Source organism: Lolium perenne, chromosome 6, assembly GCF_019359855.2.
Source record: "Lolium perenne isolate Kyuss_39 chromosome 6, Kyuss_2.0, whole genome shotgun sequence".
Lineage (NCBI taxonomy): Eukaryota > Viridiplantae > Streptophyta > Magnoliopsida > Poales > Poaceae > Lolium > Lolium perenne.
The window spans coordinates 156,305,802-156,324,022 of record NC_067249.2 but is presented as its reverse complement, the minus strand read 5'-3'; the positions used below and the strand labels follow the sequence as shown (position 1 = coordinate 156,324,022).

The 18,221-nt window shown below is 43.1% G+C and overlaps 1 protein-coding gene across 1 annotated transcript; it reads left to right on the top strand.

Annotated features, from left to right (window-relative positions):
* The first annotated feature begins 451 nt into the window (after nucleotides 1-451).
* Nucleotides 452-8,867, top strand: LOC127307123 (uncharacterized). Its single transcript, XM_051337830.2, has 16 exons — nucleotides 452-610; nucleotides 1,162-1,545; nucleotides 1,629-1,757; nucleotides 2,183-2,390; nucleotides 2,678-2,824; nucleotides 3,022-3,096; nucleotides 3,267-3,338; nucleotides 3,529-3,600; nucleotides 4,745-4,816; nucleotides 5,330-5,401; nucleotides 5,982-6,053; nucleotides 6,333-6,404; nucleotides 6,682-6,825; nucleotides 7,891-7,962; nucleotides 8,169-8,315; nucleotides 8,389-8,867. The coding sequence occupies exons 2-16, from the start codon at nucleotides 1,336-1,338 to the stop codon at nucleotides 8,571-8,573; spliced, it is 1,749 nt and encodes a 582-aa protein (XP_051193790.1). The 5' UTR covers nucleotides 452-610; nucleotides 1,162-1,335; the 3' UTR covers nucleotides 8,574-8,867.
* The last annotated feature ends 9,354 nt before the right edge of the window (nucleotides 8,868-18,221 follow it).

The window sequence follows — 18,221 nt, the reverse complement described above, 5'->3', positions numbered from 1 at the left end:
AATCTGCGGCGGCTGTACCAACAATTTTCATGGGGGAAAGGAGGACAGAGGAGAGAGAATGATGTGGGGTCTATTGGGTTGGTTTTGTCTCTCTGTCAAATGGGCCAGAACGCGTGTCCGGCCGGACAGAATGGACGCGCGCTCGTGTCCGCCTCGACCCAAATCGCTCCAATATTTGCATCAGTTTTGGGTCAAACCGGACGCTGGGAGGGTCCATTTTTAAGATGGGTTGCCCCGTTGGATGCAGTTTTGACCCAACCGGACGCTGGGAGGGTCCGTTTTTGGGTTTGGGTCTCCGTGTTGGAGATGCCCTTATCCCTTTCCCTGCTTCCCGCAGCCCAAGACCCACACCGTGGGCCCACGAGACCAGCGACACGTGGAGCTCGCGCGCCGCTCCGGTTCTCGCTACAATAATAGTTTTCTTTTCCCCCACTTCCATTTCCTGCCTTCCTTTCTCCACTTCCCACCCGAGAACTCGCCAGACAATAATTCACCGGCGTTCGTTGATCCGCCGTCGAAGTGGCGGGACTGACACCGCGGAGCTAAACCCTAGCGCCGCGGGTTTGGGCTGGCTGGTGGCTTCCGTGGCGGCTCTGCGGCGGTGGGGCGGGTGAGAATTCGGTGCCCGATGATGGTGCTGCTGTTGTTTCATTCGAAGCTTCTGTGGGGACTTTCTGGGGTGGTGCGGGGGGTGGTTGGTCGGTCGACTACTGTTCCTTTCCCCCCAAATATCTAGGTTCACTTTTATCCGCTTTTGGCGGGGGTTAATCAATCACCGGCACTGCTTTTTTTTTTACCCGAGACGGAGTGATTGATCGGTGAGGTTTTTTCGAGTTTGGATTGGACTGCCATCAGCCTGTTATTTTGTTTCTATTTTTTTGTTTTTTTGTTTTGTTTTTTGTTTTACTTCAGCTGGGGACCTGAGGTTCTGTTGTTCCAGTAGCTGTAGGACTGGTGTTTGATCAGCAGCATCTTATTTACGGCAGTATCGCGCAAAAGAATGGGGCGCTTGATATAGGAGTACTTCAGTTTCGATTGACCGATTTTATTCGATTTGGTTTTTGCCATCAAGGATATAGTGGATGCGTCATGCATGATTGCCATTTTTCAGAGATGAACTGTAATGGTAAAGTTCTTAATCAAACTGTATGATATCTTCAGGCTGCAGAATTGAGCGGAAGCTGACTGAGGTTCTCTCGGTCTCCTGATTAACTAAAGCACACGCCCGCAAATGGTTGACGAGAGGCAGCTGCTAGTCATTCAGAACCAGAATTGTGCGGGCGCATAGCTCCCTTCAAGCCCACACAGGAGTGGCACTTTCAGTTCACCCTGACCATGGGCGGCGTCTGTTCAAGGAAGAGTAGCCAATTGGTGGACGAGGGCGACTCTATCCAGACACCCACAGGGTTCTCAAAGACCAGCAGCTTGAAATGGCTGCTGCTTACGCTGCCCCGCAGCAGCTCTGATGTCTCCCGTAAGGGACAGGGGAAGGGCCCCGGCCGGTGCCCGTCGCTCATGGAGCTCTGTGTGGCCAAAGTCTGTAAGGTAGTTCTGTCTGTGGACATGTGTGTTTTTCCTTCGCCATAAGGAATGTCGCCTTGTTGTTTAACGCCGCTGAATGTTTGCAGGATATCAGTAAGTATTCTACTTTTGCTATGCTGCCGAGTGATCTGAGCCAGCAGATTTTCAATGAGCTGGTGGACTCAAACTGTCTCACCGAGGCATTGCTTGAAAGGTTTCGGGATTGCGCGCTTCATGTAAGCTTTCTGTGATGTTCAATTCAGCCTTATAAGACACAAAACAATAAATTTTGGGATTTTATCCACACAATAAGATGCCAGTCTATACAAACAAAGTAGTAAAACAGATATGATTCCATCAAACTGAAGATTTATATGTAAGATTAAAATTATTGTAAATTTAATCGCTCTTCCCTTCTGGAATGGAATGATTAGTTAAGCACATATAATTGTCATCAGCTTGTATTGAGGTCATCTGACACTGACCTATATATTGATAACTGAAAGGACAACTTCTCAAACCTTACAAAATATTTTGTATACAATAATATTAGGCCATTGAACGGTATGCTCGATAAGTAACCACAACCAACAAACAAAACAAAAAAATTAGGCGGAGCTTTCTCTTGTGGGATAACTGATTATTGTATTTTCACTATCAGGACATATGTTTTGGGGAGTATCCTGGAGTTAATGATGCCTGGATGGAAGTAGTGGCTTCACAAAGGCAGTCATTATTATCCGTTGACATTTCTTGCTCTGAAGTTACTGATAGTGGCTTAAATTTTCTTAGAGATTGCTCAAACATGCAAACCTTGGGATGTAATTACTGTGACCAAATCTCGGAAAATGGCCTTGGAGTTTTGTCAGGTGGGTAACGCACTGGAGTTATGTTTATCTATGTCTTTTAAGTAGGATTAAACGGTTAAGTTTAAGCATGGGGGCTTATACCTGTTACAAATTCTGTGAGCCTACCGAATTATTCGAGCAGGTTTTCAAATTTGCTGTTAAGTTGAACTCCCCTTGTCTTGATAAGCCTAAATCTCCCATGTCGCATGGGCTTATGCAGGCCTAAGCTTTCACTTCGGTGGGAAGAACAGTATCCTAACTTTACTTCATTTAACTTGTTACATATTTTGGTTATATTGGATTTGCAGGTTTCTCAAACCTGACATCTCTAAGTTTCAAGAGAAGTGATGGTGTTACTGCTGAAGGAATGAGAGTGTTTGCAAATTTAGTTAATTTGGTAAATCTTGACCTGGAGCGATGCCTGAAGATTCATGGTGGCCTTGTTCATGTGAAAGGTACCCCCTACACATTTGAACACCATTTATTCAGTTACTGCTGTGGGTACCTGAAATTCTAATGCGACCCTCTGGATTCCTTTAATGTTGGAATGTCGTGATGGTCTTTATACCACTACTGCTCTGGTGCCATCTTAACTCTGATAGCCTTTTGCGTTATTGATATTTGGTATTTGAGCTGCAATTATCATTTTCAGGCCTCAAAAAACTGGAGTCGCTTAATATGAGATATTGTAACTACATCGCGGATTCAGATATCAAGTATTTATCAGGTAGGAGCACAACTGTTTGTTTCATGATATTCTCTGCCTTGGTATGTCAGATGGTGCGTGTCAAACTTAGACCCATTCTCTGAATAGATATGAATTTGAACAGCCAAGATTTAAGGAACCCATACTACATATCGTCCCTGCAAATCTGACTTGTACTTGTATTTTTGCAGATCTCACAAATTTGAGGGAACTGCAATTGTCTTCTTGTAGAATTACAGATCTGGGTGTTTCTTACCTTAGAGGTAAACAATGACTATAACATGCCTCTTTCTAGTTAGAATTTCGTGCTTTAATTTTGAGTGGTTGAATGATCCAAGGAAGAGTCCTTCTTTTTGCTGTTTTATGGGTCTACTCATGATCTCCATTTGACTGCTTGATGTAGATCTGGTCCAAAGCTTCTTATAATTTGTATTAATCATCTGTTTTCTGTAGGCTTGTCCAAGTTAACTCAGCTAAACTTGGAGAGCTGTCCAGTGACTGCTGCTTGTTTGGAGGCTATTTCAGGTCCGGCAACTTACCTAATAATATTTTCTATCTTGAGCAACTAAGCTTGCTCGGTTCATTTGCTGAGACTTGTGGTCTTTTGGTTTGTTAACTTGTCAAATATTTTCTAAATTTTTTTTGGAATGTTACACTAAATTTCCGCACTCACGTAAAATGTGCTTTTGTTAGACTAATGTAAGAAGAAGAATGATCACATGAAATTGTATTGAAAAATGTCCAGTTATGTACAGTTTCTTCCAAAATAATGTTTGCTGAACTCTGAGACAAGGTGTAAGATTCTCATGGTGGTAATTACAGCGCAGTAATCACACAACAGCTGACTCCTGAGAAGTTAAACAGTTTGATGTTGTAAAACCCATTTCTTTTCTCCTTCTCATTCAAGGCCACTGTTTATATTTAGTATACTACTATACTACAAAGCTCAGTAATGTACATGTGGATAGTAGTGTGTATTATCACAAAGTAATCTACACTCCCAAGCTTCTCGCCAGTTGTCTGATTCTGCTACTTGAAGGGTGATTTATATCATTCTTAGCTGTGGGGGTGGCCTTAAGAGCCTGTTTGGGAGTTCAGATTTGAATTAATCACCAAAACTTTACCAAGAAAACTGTTCTTCCAAGCAGCTCACAACTGTGTCTCATTTGATTTATTCATTGTACATAAGGTCTCCTGATAGCGCATACGTAATGACTTCGTTTAGTATTTATCTCCCCCTGATGAGGCTTATCAATATTTGGAGGACCGGAACTAGCCAACTGCCCAAAATACCGCTACTTGGATGTTCTGGTTTTCTGGGAGGTTTGCAAAAAAAGAAGATTTTGTTTTCACAAACAAAAATATTTATTATTTTGAAATTCTCATGTTTGTGTTAAATGCAACAAATAATAATATCTATTCTACCTAAAATGGAGACCATAGTTGGTGTCGTTGATTGGCTCAACCAGCCCCATTGTGGAAAACAAGTGTGCCTCTGGCCCCGATAGGCCAGCCAGTTCTCAGTAGTTTATATGAGTCATCAGTGCTAGTGTATTTTTAACTGTAAGATAAAACCATAATTGCTTAAAATTATGCAAGGCAATTAAGTTTTTATCTTCCAAATATCAACGCCTAAAGATATAACCTCATTCATCATTTGCTTCTGTAGGATTGGCTTCATTGATGTTGTTGAATTTAAATCGGTGTGGCATATATGATGAAGGCTGTGAAAGTTTTGAAGGTAATTGCTGTGTGCTTGCTAACTATTGTGGAGTAATATATGTTGGCCGTTGAACCAAACATAGGACTAGCGCTGTCCGCTTGCATCAAGGCTGGTAAAACGGTTATGAGCCTGTTTTTTGGTTGAAGATATACTTGTCACTGAGACCTTGTGATGGTTGTTTCAGTAAATTATTTGTGTGCCCCCTTCTTGTTTCTGATGCGTGAAAAGTTTAGGTCCTCCTAGGAAAAGTACAGTGCATGCGGAACTGGGTGATTAAGTTCTTGAAAGTTAAAAGAAACTCTTACATTTAATTGAATGTAGTCTGAATCTGCTCAATTTTTGTGCTAGACAAAGAAGACTCAGGTTCCCCCTGCTCTGTAAGATGTCTACCTTAACTGTTAAGTCGAGGAAGTCACAGTGTTCTTTGCTTAGTTAGCACTTGATATATATGTATTGTCATGATAACTCCATAGAACACTGCAAATTTGTGTCATGTTGTTTTTTATTCATTAAAATGCTGTTGTTTTGCAGATCTTAAAAAATTGAAGGTCCTAAATTTGGGGTTTAACCATATTACAGATGCTTGTTTGGTGCATTTGAGAGGTATAATTATATTATTGTTTTAATTGATCTTACTTCTACAGTTTCCAATGCTGACATATAGAATGTAAATATCGGAGTTGCATCTGGAGATTTATCTAAGCAACACTTCTAGTTTGATTTTACACACCACTATTGCCTCGTCTTGTATCCTATAGTGCTTCTTGCTTGTATGGGCTCAAGTAGATGTGTTTGGAAAGAGAAATGGGCTTGGTACTATTTATGGTGATTTTAGAATGATGAAGATGCCTGGGAGAACTTGATAGTGTTGGTAATGGTGAAATTGACAAATTGTTGGTGGTTGTATAGCTAAAATGTGAAGATATTTGCCAGTTAGAAAGGGCAACATACTGAGCGTGGTAATTTATATATCTATAAATTAGTTGTGCGTCACAGGCTGAAAAGAGAAGATAAAAGATAAGGCATGGGACTCCCATGTACATCAGGGCTAGTTGCTATTAGACTGAGGATACCCCTCTTCTGTTTGGTGCCGGAAGAGACACATCAAAACTAGACTATCTTTCCAGAGTTGCAATTCTATTATGGGGTATATAAACCTAACTGTTAATATTTTTCCTTCTAGGGTTAATCAATTTGGAGTCCTTGAACTTAGATTCATGCAGGGTTGGAGATGAAGGTCTACTACACCTGAAGGGTGGGTTATTTTTCCGCCAGTCTTGAGATTTACAGCATTTATGAAGTACCATTGTGCTAAAAATTTCTGTCACAGTTATCACTAGATGTTTGTTTTCAAAATTAATTTGTATCTGGTAAGTTAGTTTTGCATTTGTTTATTCCTTTTGACGGCGTCTACATTAGTTGCTGTTGGCTGCATGTTGTTACGAACACTTTATTTAACTATACTGTTATGTCAGCTTGTACATGCGCCTGTGTTGGAGTATTAGTTGATGGTCTGTCCCTGTGTTACATGTAGGTCTCGTGTTAATGAAAAGCTTGGAGCTTTCTGACACTCAAATTGGAAGCAATGGGCTCCGGCATCTTTCTGGTTTGTCTTGACTCTTGATGTTTTCAGTTCTCATTTTCTGTAGCAGTGAAGTTTGATTCCATTCATATCATAACACTGGATAAAATTTGTGCTCTAGTTACAGACTTACAGAGTAGAGGTCCTGTATCGTTACCTCACTTTAGGCGATGCTAATGTTTAGTAGTCACCAAGAGAAGTTGAATAAGAAGTCATGTGCTGGTTTTTTGTTGCCTATTGTTCACAGTTAGTGCACGGGCACTGGAAACATCTTGATTAGAGAGCTGTTCCATCGCTGCAGGCCTTCGGAATTTGCAAAGCATCAATCTCTCATTTACATTGGTCACAGACACTGGCATGAAGAAGATCTCTGCGTTGAATACACTGAAGTCAGTTAATCTTGACAATCGCCTGATAACTGATGTTGGCTTAGCAGCACTTACAGGTATGTATTACACGCTACAATTGATTCATAATCATGTTCTAACTGATTGAATTAAAATAGTAATAATAATATTGGTGCTAGACACAGTTGATCCATAGTCCTTTTCTAACTGTTGGTTGCAGTTGCTGCTAATTTGTGTGGGTAAAGTTGTCAGTTACATTTTTCGCTATTGGCATGCTTGTTGGGGTATTCTCTCTTAGTTTCATATGGATCTCGTGTGGTGTTCGGTAGTACCTCTGTTCATACAAATAAGATGCGCGCGCATTTCAAGGCAAACCGAAAGATTTAAGCAACAACATCTCGATTATATAGTACACAATCGGTATTATTAGATTCGTATTGAAAAACACTTTCTAATGACACCAACTCGATATCAAATATTTCTTGTATACATGGATTAATTATTGGTCAAAGACAAATCTTAAAAAGTGTGCACTTCATTGGAATGGAGAGAGTATGTTTTATTATGTGATCTTATTTTGTTCTCGGTATTTCATATTGGTGATCACATTTTCTAAGGTTACTTAGGATAGGGTTTGTAATGTAAAGAATATACCAGAAACTCCATTCGGCTCCCGAGTGCGTATGATCCCTCTACCATAAAAACATATTTCCAAGTGTTAAAATTTTTTGACAAAAAAGTTTACATGTACATCTCCATAATATATGTGTATTCGTCAAGTTTCACGAAAAAATAATATTTTTTGTAGTCTAAGCGAAAAAGAGAAAATTTATCTTGTGACAAGTCTTTATTTCAGCACCGAATTTTGTCATTTTTACACACGCCACATGACATGTCGATTTTTCATGAAACGACTTTGTGAGCGCATAGTACATGAAGATGTACGTGCGAAATTTTTGTTTCAATTTTTTGACATTTTAAAATGTGTCTAACATGTATTTCAAAATAAAGGGAGCATATGCTCCCATGTGCCAAAACATCACTCCCAGAATATACTCGTTATACATTCTCCATAGTTATGCAATTCAGCCGAATGTTTTTGTGAATCGTGATTTCATTGTTACTTAATATCTACTGAAGTTTGATTCCTGGAGGTAATGCAGGTCTTACTGGGTTGACTCATCTTGACCTTTTTGGAGCTCGGATAACGGACTATGGGACAAACTGCCTCAGATGTAAGGCATTGTCCGCCTTTCCCATTAGCTTAATGTTAGTTTCAGTGACATAACTCTGCCGGTTCTTGTGTTATCATTTGCTGTTCCCCTGTACCTGGCTAGCTGAGGTTATATAACGTATATTGCATTTCAAAGTATTTTAGTGTGACCTCCTATACTTTCACATGCGACATTTCCTCTCTCTGACATGATCTATGCTATTTCAGATTTTAAGAATCTCGAGTCACTTGAACTATGCGGTGGGTCAATCACTGATGCTGGAGTGAAGAATATCAAGGACCTCAAAGCTCTGACGCTTCTCAACCTTTCTCAAAATGCTAACCTAACAGACAAAACTCTGGAGCTGATTTCTGGTGTGTACTACTCTTCTCTGTCAAAATGATATATGCCTGTATGTGCTCATTATCTGATGGATCTGGTTTGCAGGGTTGACTGCTTTAATATCCTTGAATGTCTCCAACTCTCGGGTATCCAACGCTGGTCTCCGTCACTTGAGGGCGCTGCAGAACCTGCTTTCGCTGACATTGGATTCCTGCAGAGTAACAGCAAGCGAGGTACAGAAGCTGAAGGCGACGGCGCTTCCCAATCTGATAAGCGTTCGTCCTGAGTAGTTGGCACCCAAGACCTGTAAATAGTTATCTGACTGGAGCGCTAGATTGCAAGGACCTGGAGTGAACATAATTATGTGTAACATAGGTTGTTAGAAAACAGCCAAACAGCTACTGCCAGTACTACTATGGATTCTTGTTTTGCTCGTGAGGCCCGAGCAACCTCCAAGGCACTATGGGAAGGGACAGATTGTGAGTACCACGCTTCCTCGCCATGTGGGGTTATTACTTATTAGTGTCTGATATGGATATTATGGTACATTGTCCATCGTGTATAAAATTTTAATCTTTGCCTGATGGGTTTAGCTTGCTCTTGTTTACTCCTGTGTCCATACAAAAAAAAATGGAGAGATGAAAGTCAAAATAGCTGCACCGATTTCCTTTTTCTTGAAGGAGGGAAATACTCTGGAAAATGCTATTGGAGGGAGATCACTAGAGCCTACATTTTTAATAAAAATAAAAATGATATTCCCTCTTATATCCATAATAATTATTATGGTTTTAGTTTAAATTTAATTTAAATTTTTTACACTTATTATGGATCAGAGGGAGTATATTAAGTTCTAAAAAAATGTACATGTAAGATTTTCATATAGAAAAAACGTAGGAATACGTAGGATTGCAATGGTATGCTCGCTATAATTTTTTTAAAAAAAATCATATGAACCAAAGTTCAATTCATTACACTAATTTTACCAATAAAAAATCAAAGGATTTTAAAAAAAGAATATGAATAGATGTCACATTTTCTATGAGATCTAGTGCTAGGAAAAATTCTCATGGAAATCAATCCTATAAACCGTCCGAGAGGAAATTTTTCTATAGAATTCAATCCTACAAATTTCTATATAGATCAAATAGGCCCCTCACATCAAGATCGGGTTCGTTTTGACTCAACGTGTACTATGCGTGACTTCCGCCGTGGAGGTGTCAAGTTATGATTGGCCGACCCTGGCTATGCACGACGTCTCATGATGAGGCGTCAAGGCGTGCCTGATCCTCGTATGTGCTAAGCTCGAAGGAGGTGCGACAATTGCTAGAGGCGTGGTGATATGGGACGTTATTGACTTGTAGTTTCTCCTCCAGTAGCATCCCACTAGTGAGGAATCATTATCCGGACAAGTGATGTTGGTAGAAGCAGAACAACGAGATTACACACTCTGGCAGAACCACTTGATTATGATGTTACGATGTCGACGCGCATTGAACGTGATGGCTCGAAGCTTAGCTTTGAGGAAAAATTCCCGAGATTGACCTATAGTTGAACTCATCATCATCCTGTCCGTGTTCGAAGATTCTTTAGGCTTTGACTAGGAGTTGTATTTTTTTTTTTACGTTTGCCATATGGCTAGTGGTAGTCTGGTGGCTCAGGTTTGTTTCTTGTTTTACTTTATGTATAGCTACACATTTGCATGGTTAGTATTAACAAAAGTTGTATGCATCGGTCAATGTAGAGACCAGGACCTATTCTCCTTTTCCAACAAAAGGTTTATAAGCTGCATTGTTCACACACGCAGGTCTATAATTTTGTTAATTTTACGTAGAGTTCAGTCCAATATATTTCTAAGACTTTTCAAACTTTAATTATATATTATATTATTGCCTATATTTACAATTTAAATATGTTTTTTTGAATGTTTAAAATAAAGCGCTATGATGAACCTAGGAATCAAATTAATGCACTCCACCTCTACATCGACGGATGATTATTTATATTTAGAAGTGGTAGGTGGAGTTAGGCAACAAAGTAGAACTAAGATTGTCTTCACTCACAAGAGGACCCTAACACATATCCTATGACAAGTAAAGCCTTCAAAGGGTTGTGAGCAATGTCTGCTTCATGGAGTTGAATGTGTGGTCATGTTGTTCTATCCAGATAAGGATATTGAAGTCCCATACAAATTTGCGGCAATACCCTGTTAGTCCCAAAATTCACGGGCCTTTTTAACACAAGTTCCGCAATTCCTAGGGTCTGAATTGCATTCAAGTTTTTGCCATGCCACTAGGGCCGAGCTGATTATATTTTTGAGATAGTGAAGATCAAGAGAGTGTAGTTGTGGTTGTGTGAATGTATACCTTTTATAATTTACTATAGTAATACTTCTATTACATGCAATAATAATTGTATTTATTTTAATGTTTTCAATGATCTAAATGATTTTCCATGGAAATATGTTAATTTGGTATTTGACTTTGAAATGCAGGAAACTCCTCTTTTGTATTTCCATGTTTCCAGACCTTCTAGAACCTAATTAAGTCGAAAAAGTTGGCTTCCTATTTTTAGAGCATGAAGGGGGCCAAGCACTCGATGTCTCTGGGAAGCCCAAGCATGGCCCTAGGTGCACCGAGAGGCATATACTTCCTCTCATTAATCGTATGTCGCTGATTTCTTCGCCATCACTTTTGTCTAAATCACTCTCTCTATATATATAGTCTCATGGGAATTTATCGCGATGCATGGCGCCACTTAAAGTCAGAGAAGAAAACATGAGTTGCGTACGTAACCACAAGAGATGACTCGAGGGGGAAACACCGCCAGAATCGCATCTGGTGGATCTCCCCTCCTCCATCACGGTCTTCTTGATCTCTATCGACTTCTTCTTAATTCAAATGGTTGCTTAAAATCTTGTTAGCCTTTTAATGCTAATTGAGATTCATTTAATTTACTTTGTAGGCTTTTCTTCCAAAAGCTTAGTATCTAGATTAGAGGAAAGGAAATGGTTTCCTATTTGAATTGGATATAAATGTTGCCTCTGCCCCTATGGATCTCTTATTTTTTTTCTTCTACCTTTGAAACATGGGTCAAATCAGTGTTGTCTTTGTCCCTTCTTGTCCCTGGTTGCCTTCATATTGTTACCTCTTGATTCAAATGGTCCAATTATTTCCTTTAATTGTCCAACAGTTCCAAGTGATGCCTAAGAATTATATAACTTCCCTTTAATCAGCAGGTGAGGATCAAAAACAATATTTGATTCACATTAGCTAGTTTCCAACAACAAATTAAAATGTCTCACCAATTGTGAGACAAACATTTTAATATAACCAAAATGTTCTCTTTCTATTTCTATGTTTGTTTTGCAGGTATAAGGATAAAAAAGATCACGATCAAGATAGTTTAGGGATTTTATCTTCCTTTAATTAATTTTATTCTCCTTTTTAACATGTAGTAAATCTTGTAAGAATATCATGTTCTATTGAATTCATATTTCTACTTATTTTTACTTTGTGTATTTGAGATACTTATGTAATATATGAGTCCATTTGAAATTAACATCATCTTTTAGTTCAGTACAAATATTTTGAATTTGATCAAATAATAGTGTGTTGTGATTCTAGTTGAGTAAATGGCTCCTTTGGCATATTATTAATTGTGTCCAAAACCTCAAAATGAGCAGAGATCATGTCGAAATCTATAACACTCTGTTATCACCAGAATTTGACCAAGTCAGAGGTGGGCCACGATCAAGATGGGCTTGGAGATTATATACGGAGAAAATACGTAGATCGGCCTTATATGCAAAGTTGGGCTAGATTGCCCTTATATCTGTAATATAGTAGATCGTATCTTAGATAGAGTTTTACCCGTGCACAGTTAGGTGCACGCCTAAATTAGAAAGTCCGCTGGACTATAAATATGTATCTAGGGTTTATGGAATAAACAACAACCAACGTTCAACCAAACAAATCAATCTCGGCGCATCGCCAACTCCTTCGTCTCGAGGGTTTCTATCGGTAAGCGACATGCTGCCTAGATCGCATCTTGCGATCTAGGCAGCACAAGCTCCACGTTGTTCATGCGTTGCTCGTACTGAAGCCTTGTTGATGGCGAGCAACGTAGTTATCATAGATGTGTTAGGGTTAGCATAGTTCTTCGCGTAACATGCTATCGTAGTGCAACCCTTGCATGTCTAGCCGCCCTCACACCTATCTTAGGTGTGGGGGCGGCACCCCGCTTGATCTTTATTTAGTAGATCTGATCCGTTACGGTTGCTCCTTGTTCTACAAGGATTAGTTTAATATCTGCAATAGTTAGGCCTTACAAAGGGGGGGAGGATCCAGCGGCACGTAGGGTGTCGTTCGCTAGTCCTAAACAGGATGTTCCGGGGATCAACTTCGTGTTGGTTTTTAGGCCTTGTTTAGGATCGGCTTACGATCACCGTGCGTGGCCGCGAGGCCCAACCTGGAGTAGGATGATCCGATTATGCGGTGAAAACCCTAAATCGTCGTAGATCTCATTAGCTTTATCTTGATCAAGCAGGACCACCATATATTCGTGCACCCCGTACGAATCATGGGTGGATCGGCTCCTTGAGCCGATTCACGAGACAACCTGAGAGCCGATCGAGGCTCGTATTTAATGTTTACGTGTATGCCATGCAGGAAACTAAGCGAGGCATCTCCATCACCTTCCTGACCAGGTATAGGTCAGGTGGCACGCCCTTGCAATCAGCATCGGACGTGTGACCAGAAAGGCTTTGCGGGCCGTCGCTCGGAGGGACCTCAGCCAGCCGCAGCTCTAGGTTGTTCCCGGCTCTACGGTGTTGCCCGTCGCTGCCCGCCGGTGGGTTTCTGACGACAACACATTCTGGCACGCCCGGTGGGACGAGCATCTACATCAACCACATCGCCATCTACATCTGAGATGGCGGACGGCACGCCAGTCACGTACGAGGATCTGACGGACGAGCTCAAGAAGAAGTATGACGAGATCAAAGTCATCCTCGAAGCCGACCTCATCGGCTCATATCACAGAACCCGTTCACATGGCATCAGGTGGAAGGGGTTCTCACCGGAAGGCGCACTCGATGGAGTGGACCTATCTGTCCCGTCGGAGGAACGCACCAGGGCCGTGCGCCAGGAGATTAGTGGCATGGTGACTCACTCGTTGCATCGCCATTCTGAGAGCCTGGTGAATACTCTGGAGCATGTCGCCGTTCAGATGATCAAGGAGGTCATGAAGAATCAGCGCTCTCTATTAGGACCAGCTCTCGGGACCTACCGAGGAAAAGTGCCACTTCAGTCCCGTCCACCGTCGTCATTCACATCGGCGGCACCAGAAGTGCCTAATTCACCGTCGTGCGCCGTTGACAGGGTTAACGACACTTACCCTGGGAGGTGCCAACCAGCATACTCGTTCAACATCAACATGATAGAACTGGGGCACCCCCCTGATGAGGATAGAGGCGAGGGCAACTGCTCTCATAACGAAGATAAGGAAGAAGCTGCTCCACGCGATCGGCTCCGACACTGCCGAAAGATCCTGGTGATGATCAAGATGGAAGCCGATTCCAGCGATCGGCCTGTATCATCCGTACCACCTGCTCTCCCGGTATATGGCGTCGACCTCACAGGGGACGGAAAGCTAGGGTATGGGTTTACATCGGCTAACGAGCTGGAGGAAGTCGACATTGGTCCTGGGGATAAGCCGCGACCGACTTTTATCAGCAAGAAGCTAGATCCACAGCTCAGGGGACAGATGATAGCCCTGTTAAAAGAATACCCAGATTGCTTTGCATGGGATTACACGGAGATGCCTGGGTTGGACAGGAGCATCATTGAACATCGGCTCCCCCTTAAGAAAGGATTTCGGCCGTTCCAACAACGAGCACGTCAGATGAGGGCCGAAATTATCGAAGAAGTCAAGAAAGAGATCGAGAAAATGTTGGCCGCCGGATTCATCAGGCCATGCAGGTATGCTGAGTGGATCTCGATATCGTTCTGTGGAAAAGAAGGACGGCCGATGGCGCGTGGCCATCGATTTCCGAGATCTTAACGAGCCACTCCAAAGGACGAATATCCAATGCCCGTGGCGAAACATTGATAAACGCCGCTGCTGGCCACAAGGTGTTGAGCTTCATGGATGGCAACGCCGGTTATAACCAGATTTTCATGGCTCCGGAAGATATACACAAGACCGCATTCAGAGTACCAGGGGCAGTAGGCTTGTTCGAGTACGTGGTCATGACCTTTGGGTTGAAGAATGCTGGTGCAACGCACCAACGAGCCATGAATTATATATTTCATGATCTGATCGGCAAGTTGGTGGAGATATATATCGACGACGTGGTCGTCAAATCAGTCTCCATGGAGGGACACTTGGACGATCTACGGCGCGTCCTAGACCGAACTCGGAAATTCGGGCTGAGAATGAATCCGAAGAAGTGTGCCTTTGGCGTGACGGCTGGTTAATTCCTAGGTTTTCTGGTTCATGAACGGGGAATTGAGATCGGCCTGAAAAGTCAGGAGGCGGTGCGTACCATGCAGCCGCCGACCACGAAAAAGGAGCTCCAACGCCTCATCGGCAAGATCAATTTTGTCCGGCGATTCATCTCTAATCTGTCAGGACGAATCGAGCCGTTCATGGCGCTGGTGAAGACTAAATCTGATGACGAGTTTCAGCAGGGGGCGAGAACGACAACGAGGCGTTTGATGAGATTAAGCGATATCTGACGACGCCGCACTTTGTGCTAGTTCCGCCCCGGCAAGACAGGCCGTTCTACATCTACTGTCGATGGGCGACACGTCCATCGCTTCGGTGGTGGTGCAACTCTACGATGGCGTTGAGAAAGTCGTTTTCTACCTCAGCAGAAGGATGCTGGACGCGGAGACAAGATATCCTGAGGTCGAGAAACTTTGCCTCTGCCTGTTCTTTACCTGCACCAAGCTTCATCACATCCTTTTGACGGCAGAGATCATCGTCATATGCAAATCAGACGTTGTCAAGCACATGTTGTCGGCCCCTGTTTTGAAAGGCCGACTTGGTAAGTGGATGTTTGCGTTGTCAGAATTCGATCTCCGGTATCGGCTGCGAAAGCAGTCAAGGGACAAGCGCTGGCCGATCTTATCGCTGAACGGATCAGCACCAATATAGCAGCACTATCTATACGTGCATGGGCTATGTTCTTAGATGGATCGGTTTGTGACGATGGTTGTGGAATCGGCATTCTGCTCGTGTCGCCTCGGGGGGCAGAGTACTCCTTCTCCATAAGATTATCTACCCCTTGCACCAACAACGTAGCAGAATATGAGGCAATACGTAAGGGAATGGAGTTGCTACTGGAAGCCGGAGCTGAAGCAGTAGAGCTTTTTGGAGACTCAAAGTTGGTGATTAACCAGCTCACGGAGGAGTATAAGTGCGAAAGTGAATCGCTTTTCCCATATTGGGTGGAATGCCGTGAGTTGATGACACAGTTTCGGTACATCAACTTTAATTGGGTCCCAAGATCCCAAAATACCGACGCCAACAATCTCGCACAAATGGCGTCAGGCTATATGGATATATCTGACGGATCAGAGGTTCAGGTACAATTCCTGGAACAGGATGATTGGAGAGCCGAAATCTTCAACTATTTAAAAGATTCGGCTCGGGGGGCACCTAAACGGATAAGGTACAAAGCCATGAAGTATGTCCTCATAGGAGACGATATGTTCTACAGGACGTTGGAAGGGTTACTACTTAAGTGCCTGGGGCCAACTGAGTCTAATCGGCTCTTACATGAGGTGCATGAAGGCGCCTGTGGAACTCATCAATCGGCTCATAAGATGAAGTGGTTAATCAGGCGATCAGGGTTTTATTGGCCCACCATGCTTGAAGATTGCTTCAATTATTACAAGGGGTGCCAAGCGTGTCAGATGTTCGGGAAGATTCAGATGGTACCAGCATCAGCGATGAACCCCATCATCAAGCCTTGGCCGTTTCGGGGGTGGGGCATGGATATGATCGGCAAAATCCATCCGGCGTCGAGCAAAAAACATGAATGGATTTTGGTTATCACAGATTACTTCACCAAGTGGGTGGAAGCCGTCCCTATGAAAAAGGTTAAATCAGAAGATGTGATCAAGTTTGTGAAAGAACACGTCATTCATAGGTTCGGGATTCCCCAAACTATCACGACCGATGGAGGTTCGGTCTTTATTTCTAAGGAATTCAGGAAGTTCTGCGATGACATGGGGATTAAACTGATCCGATCATCCCCGTACTACGCTCAAGCTAATGGGCAGGCTGAGGCGTCCAATCAAAGTCTGATCAAACTGATCAAGAGGAAAATTGACGAGAACCCTAGGGATTGGCATGAGAAGTTGTTAGAAGCATTATGGGCCTACCGCATGTCGTACCATGGAGCTATAAAGACTTCGCCATACCAGCTCGTCTATGGACAGGAAGCCGTATTGCCTTGGGAAATTACGGCTGGATCAAGACGTGTCACGTTTCAGAATGATTTGACAGCTGAAGAATATGCAGCTTTGATGAGCGATACTATTGAGGACGCAACAGAACTTAGGCTTTGGTCGTTGGAGAAGATTAAGGAAAACAAAGCCAGGGTGGCTCGTGCTTACAATAAAAAGGTTAGGCCAAAGGAGTTCCAAGTTGGTGATCTAGTATGGGAAGCTGTGTTGCCATTAGGAACCAGGGACAAGGCATATGGCAAATGGTCTCCTAATTGGCACGGTCCGTACAAAGTTGTCCAGGCCTTGAAGGGTAATGCATACATGCTGGAAGAGTTGAGCGGTGAAAAGTTCCCGGTGGCTGTCAATGGTCAACACCTCAAGAAATATTTCCCAAGCATGTGGGACGATGGGCAGTAAGATGTGGGGGCCGAATTAAGAATCGGCCAGTAAAAACAAAAAATCACAGCCGATGCGCAGACATCGACTTGAGAAAACGTATGGAGATAACAGTATGCAATTGCAGCCGATGCACGGGCATCGACTTCCGAAAAACAGAGCCGATACACTGATATCGACTCTAGAGGAATAAGATCAAATTAACAAGTTAATGGAATCGGTTCAAGCCAGAAATCATGATATGAGAGACGAATCTCCTAATGGTTGCTGAGGGATTCAATTTGATGGTTTGGACGAGAATTAGGCCTGTTGAGGTGTTTAGGTAACAGCTTGGCCTCGGATAGCAATATGAGCCGATGTTCTGCTATCGGCTCCCTGTACGACAGCGCCATTCGATAATCGGCAAGGTTAACAAGGAAAAGAAATTAATTAAGGGATTTTTCTTCATTAATAGGGGGATTCCTTACAAGGAAAAAGCCGATTGCTCAAGGGAGAAGAGGGCAAAAGCCAGCTACTACTACTGGTCCCTAATCTAGGGGCCGTTGCTGCCCTCATCGTCGCTGCCTCCGGCGCAGCTGCTGAGAGGCTCCTCATCGGAGCTTCCGTAGCCTTCTACGGGAGCCTCATCTTCTTCGTCGTCGTCCTCGCTGTCGTCATCCCACCAGGTGCGGAGGCGCTTCGCTGGTGGGTAGCCTTCAAGGGAGTCGTCGTCGTCCTCGTCTTCCTCCGCCTCTTCCTCGGAAGAGGTGAAATCATCCCAGGAGAAGCGGTCGTCTTCGCTCTCCGTCTCCTCTTCCCCTTCGACGAGGAATTGAAGGTCGCCCTTACCGTCGGTCAGGGATTTGTCATCCTCAGACCAGATGGAGGAATCGTGTTCCTCCTTGTCCCACGTCGTCGGGGCGAGAATGTCGTGCGCCGCCAACGAGCCCCACTCTGGCGTCGGCTCGCGGGAGGGGGAGGAGTCATAAAAGACCGACGAGGAAGAGGAGGAAGAGGAAGACATGGCTATGGGAGATTGGGGGGGTTTTGGGTGCCGATGGCGAGAACGGAGCAGGATGATGGAGTGGCAAACTGCTCGGAGCGGTT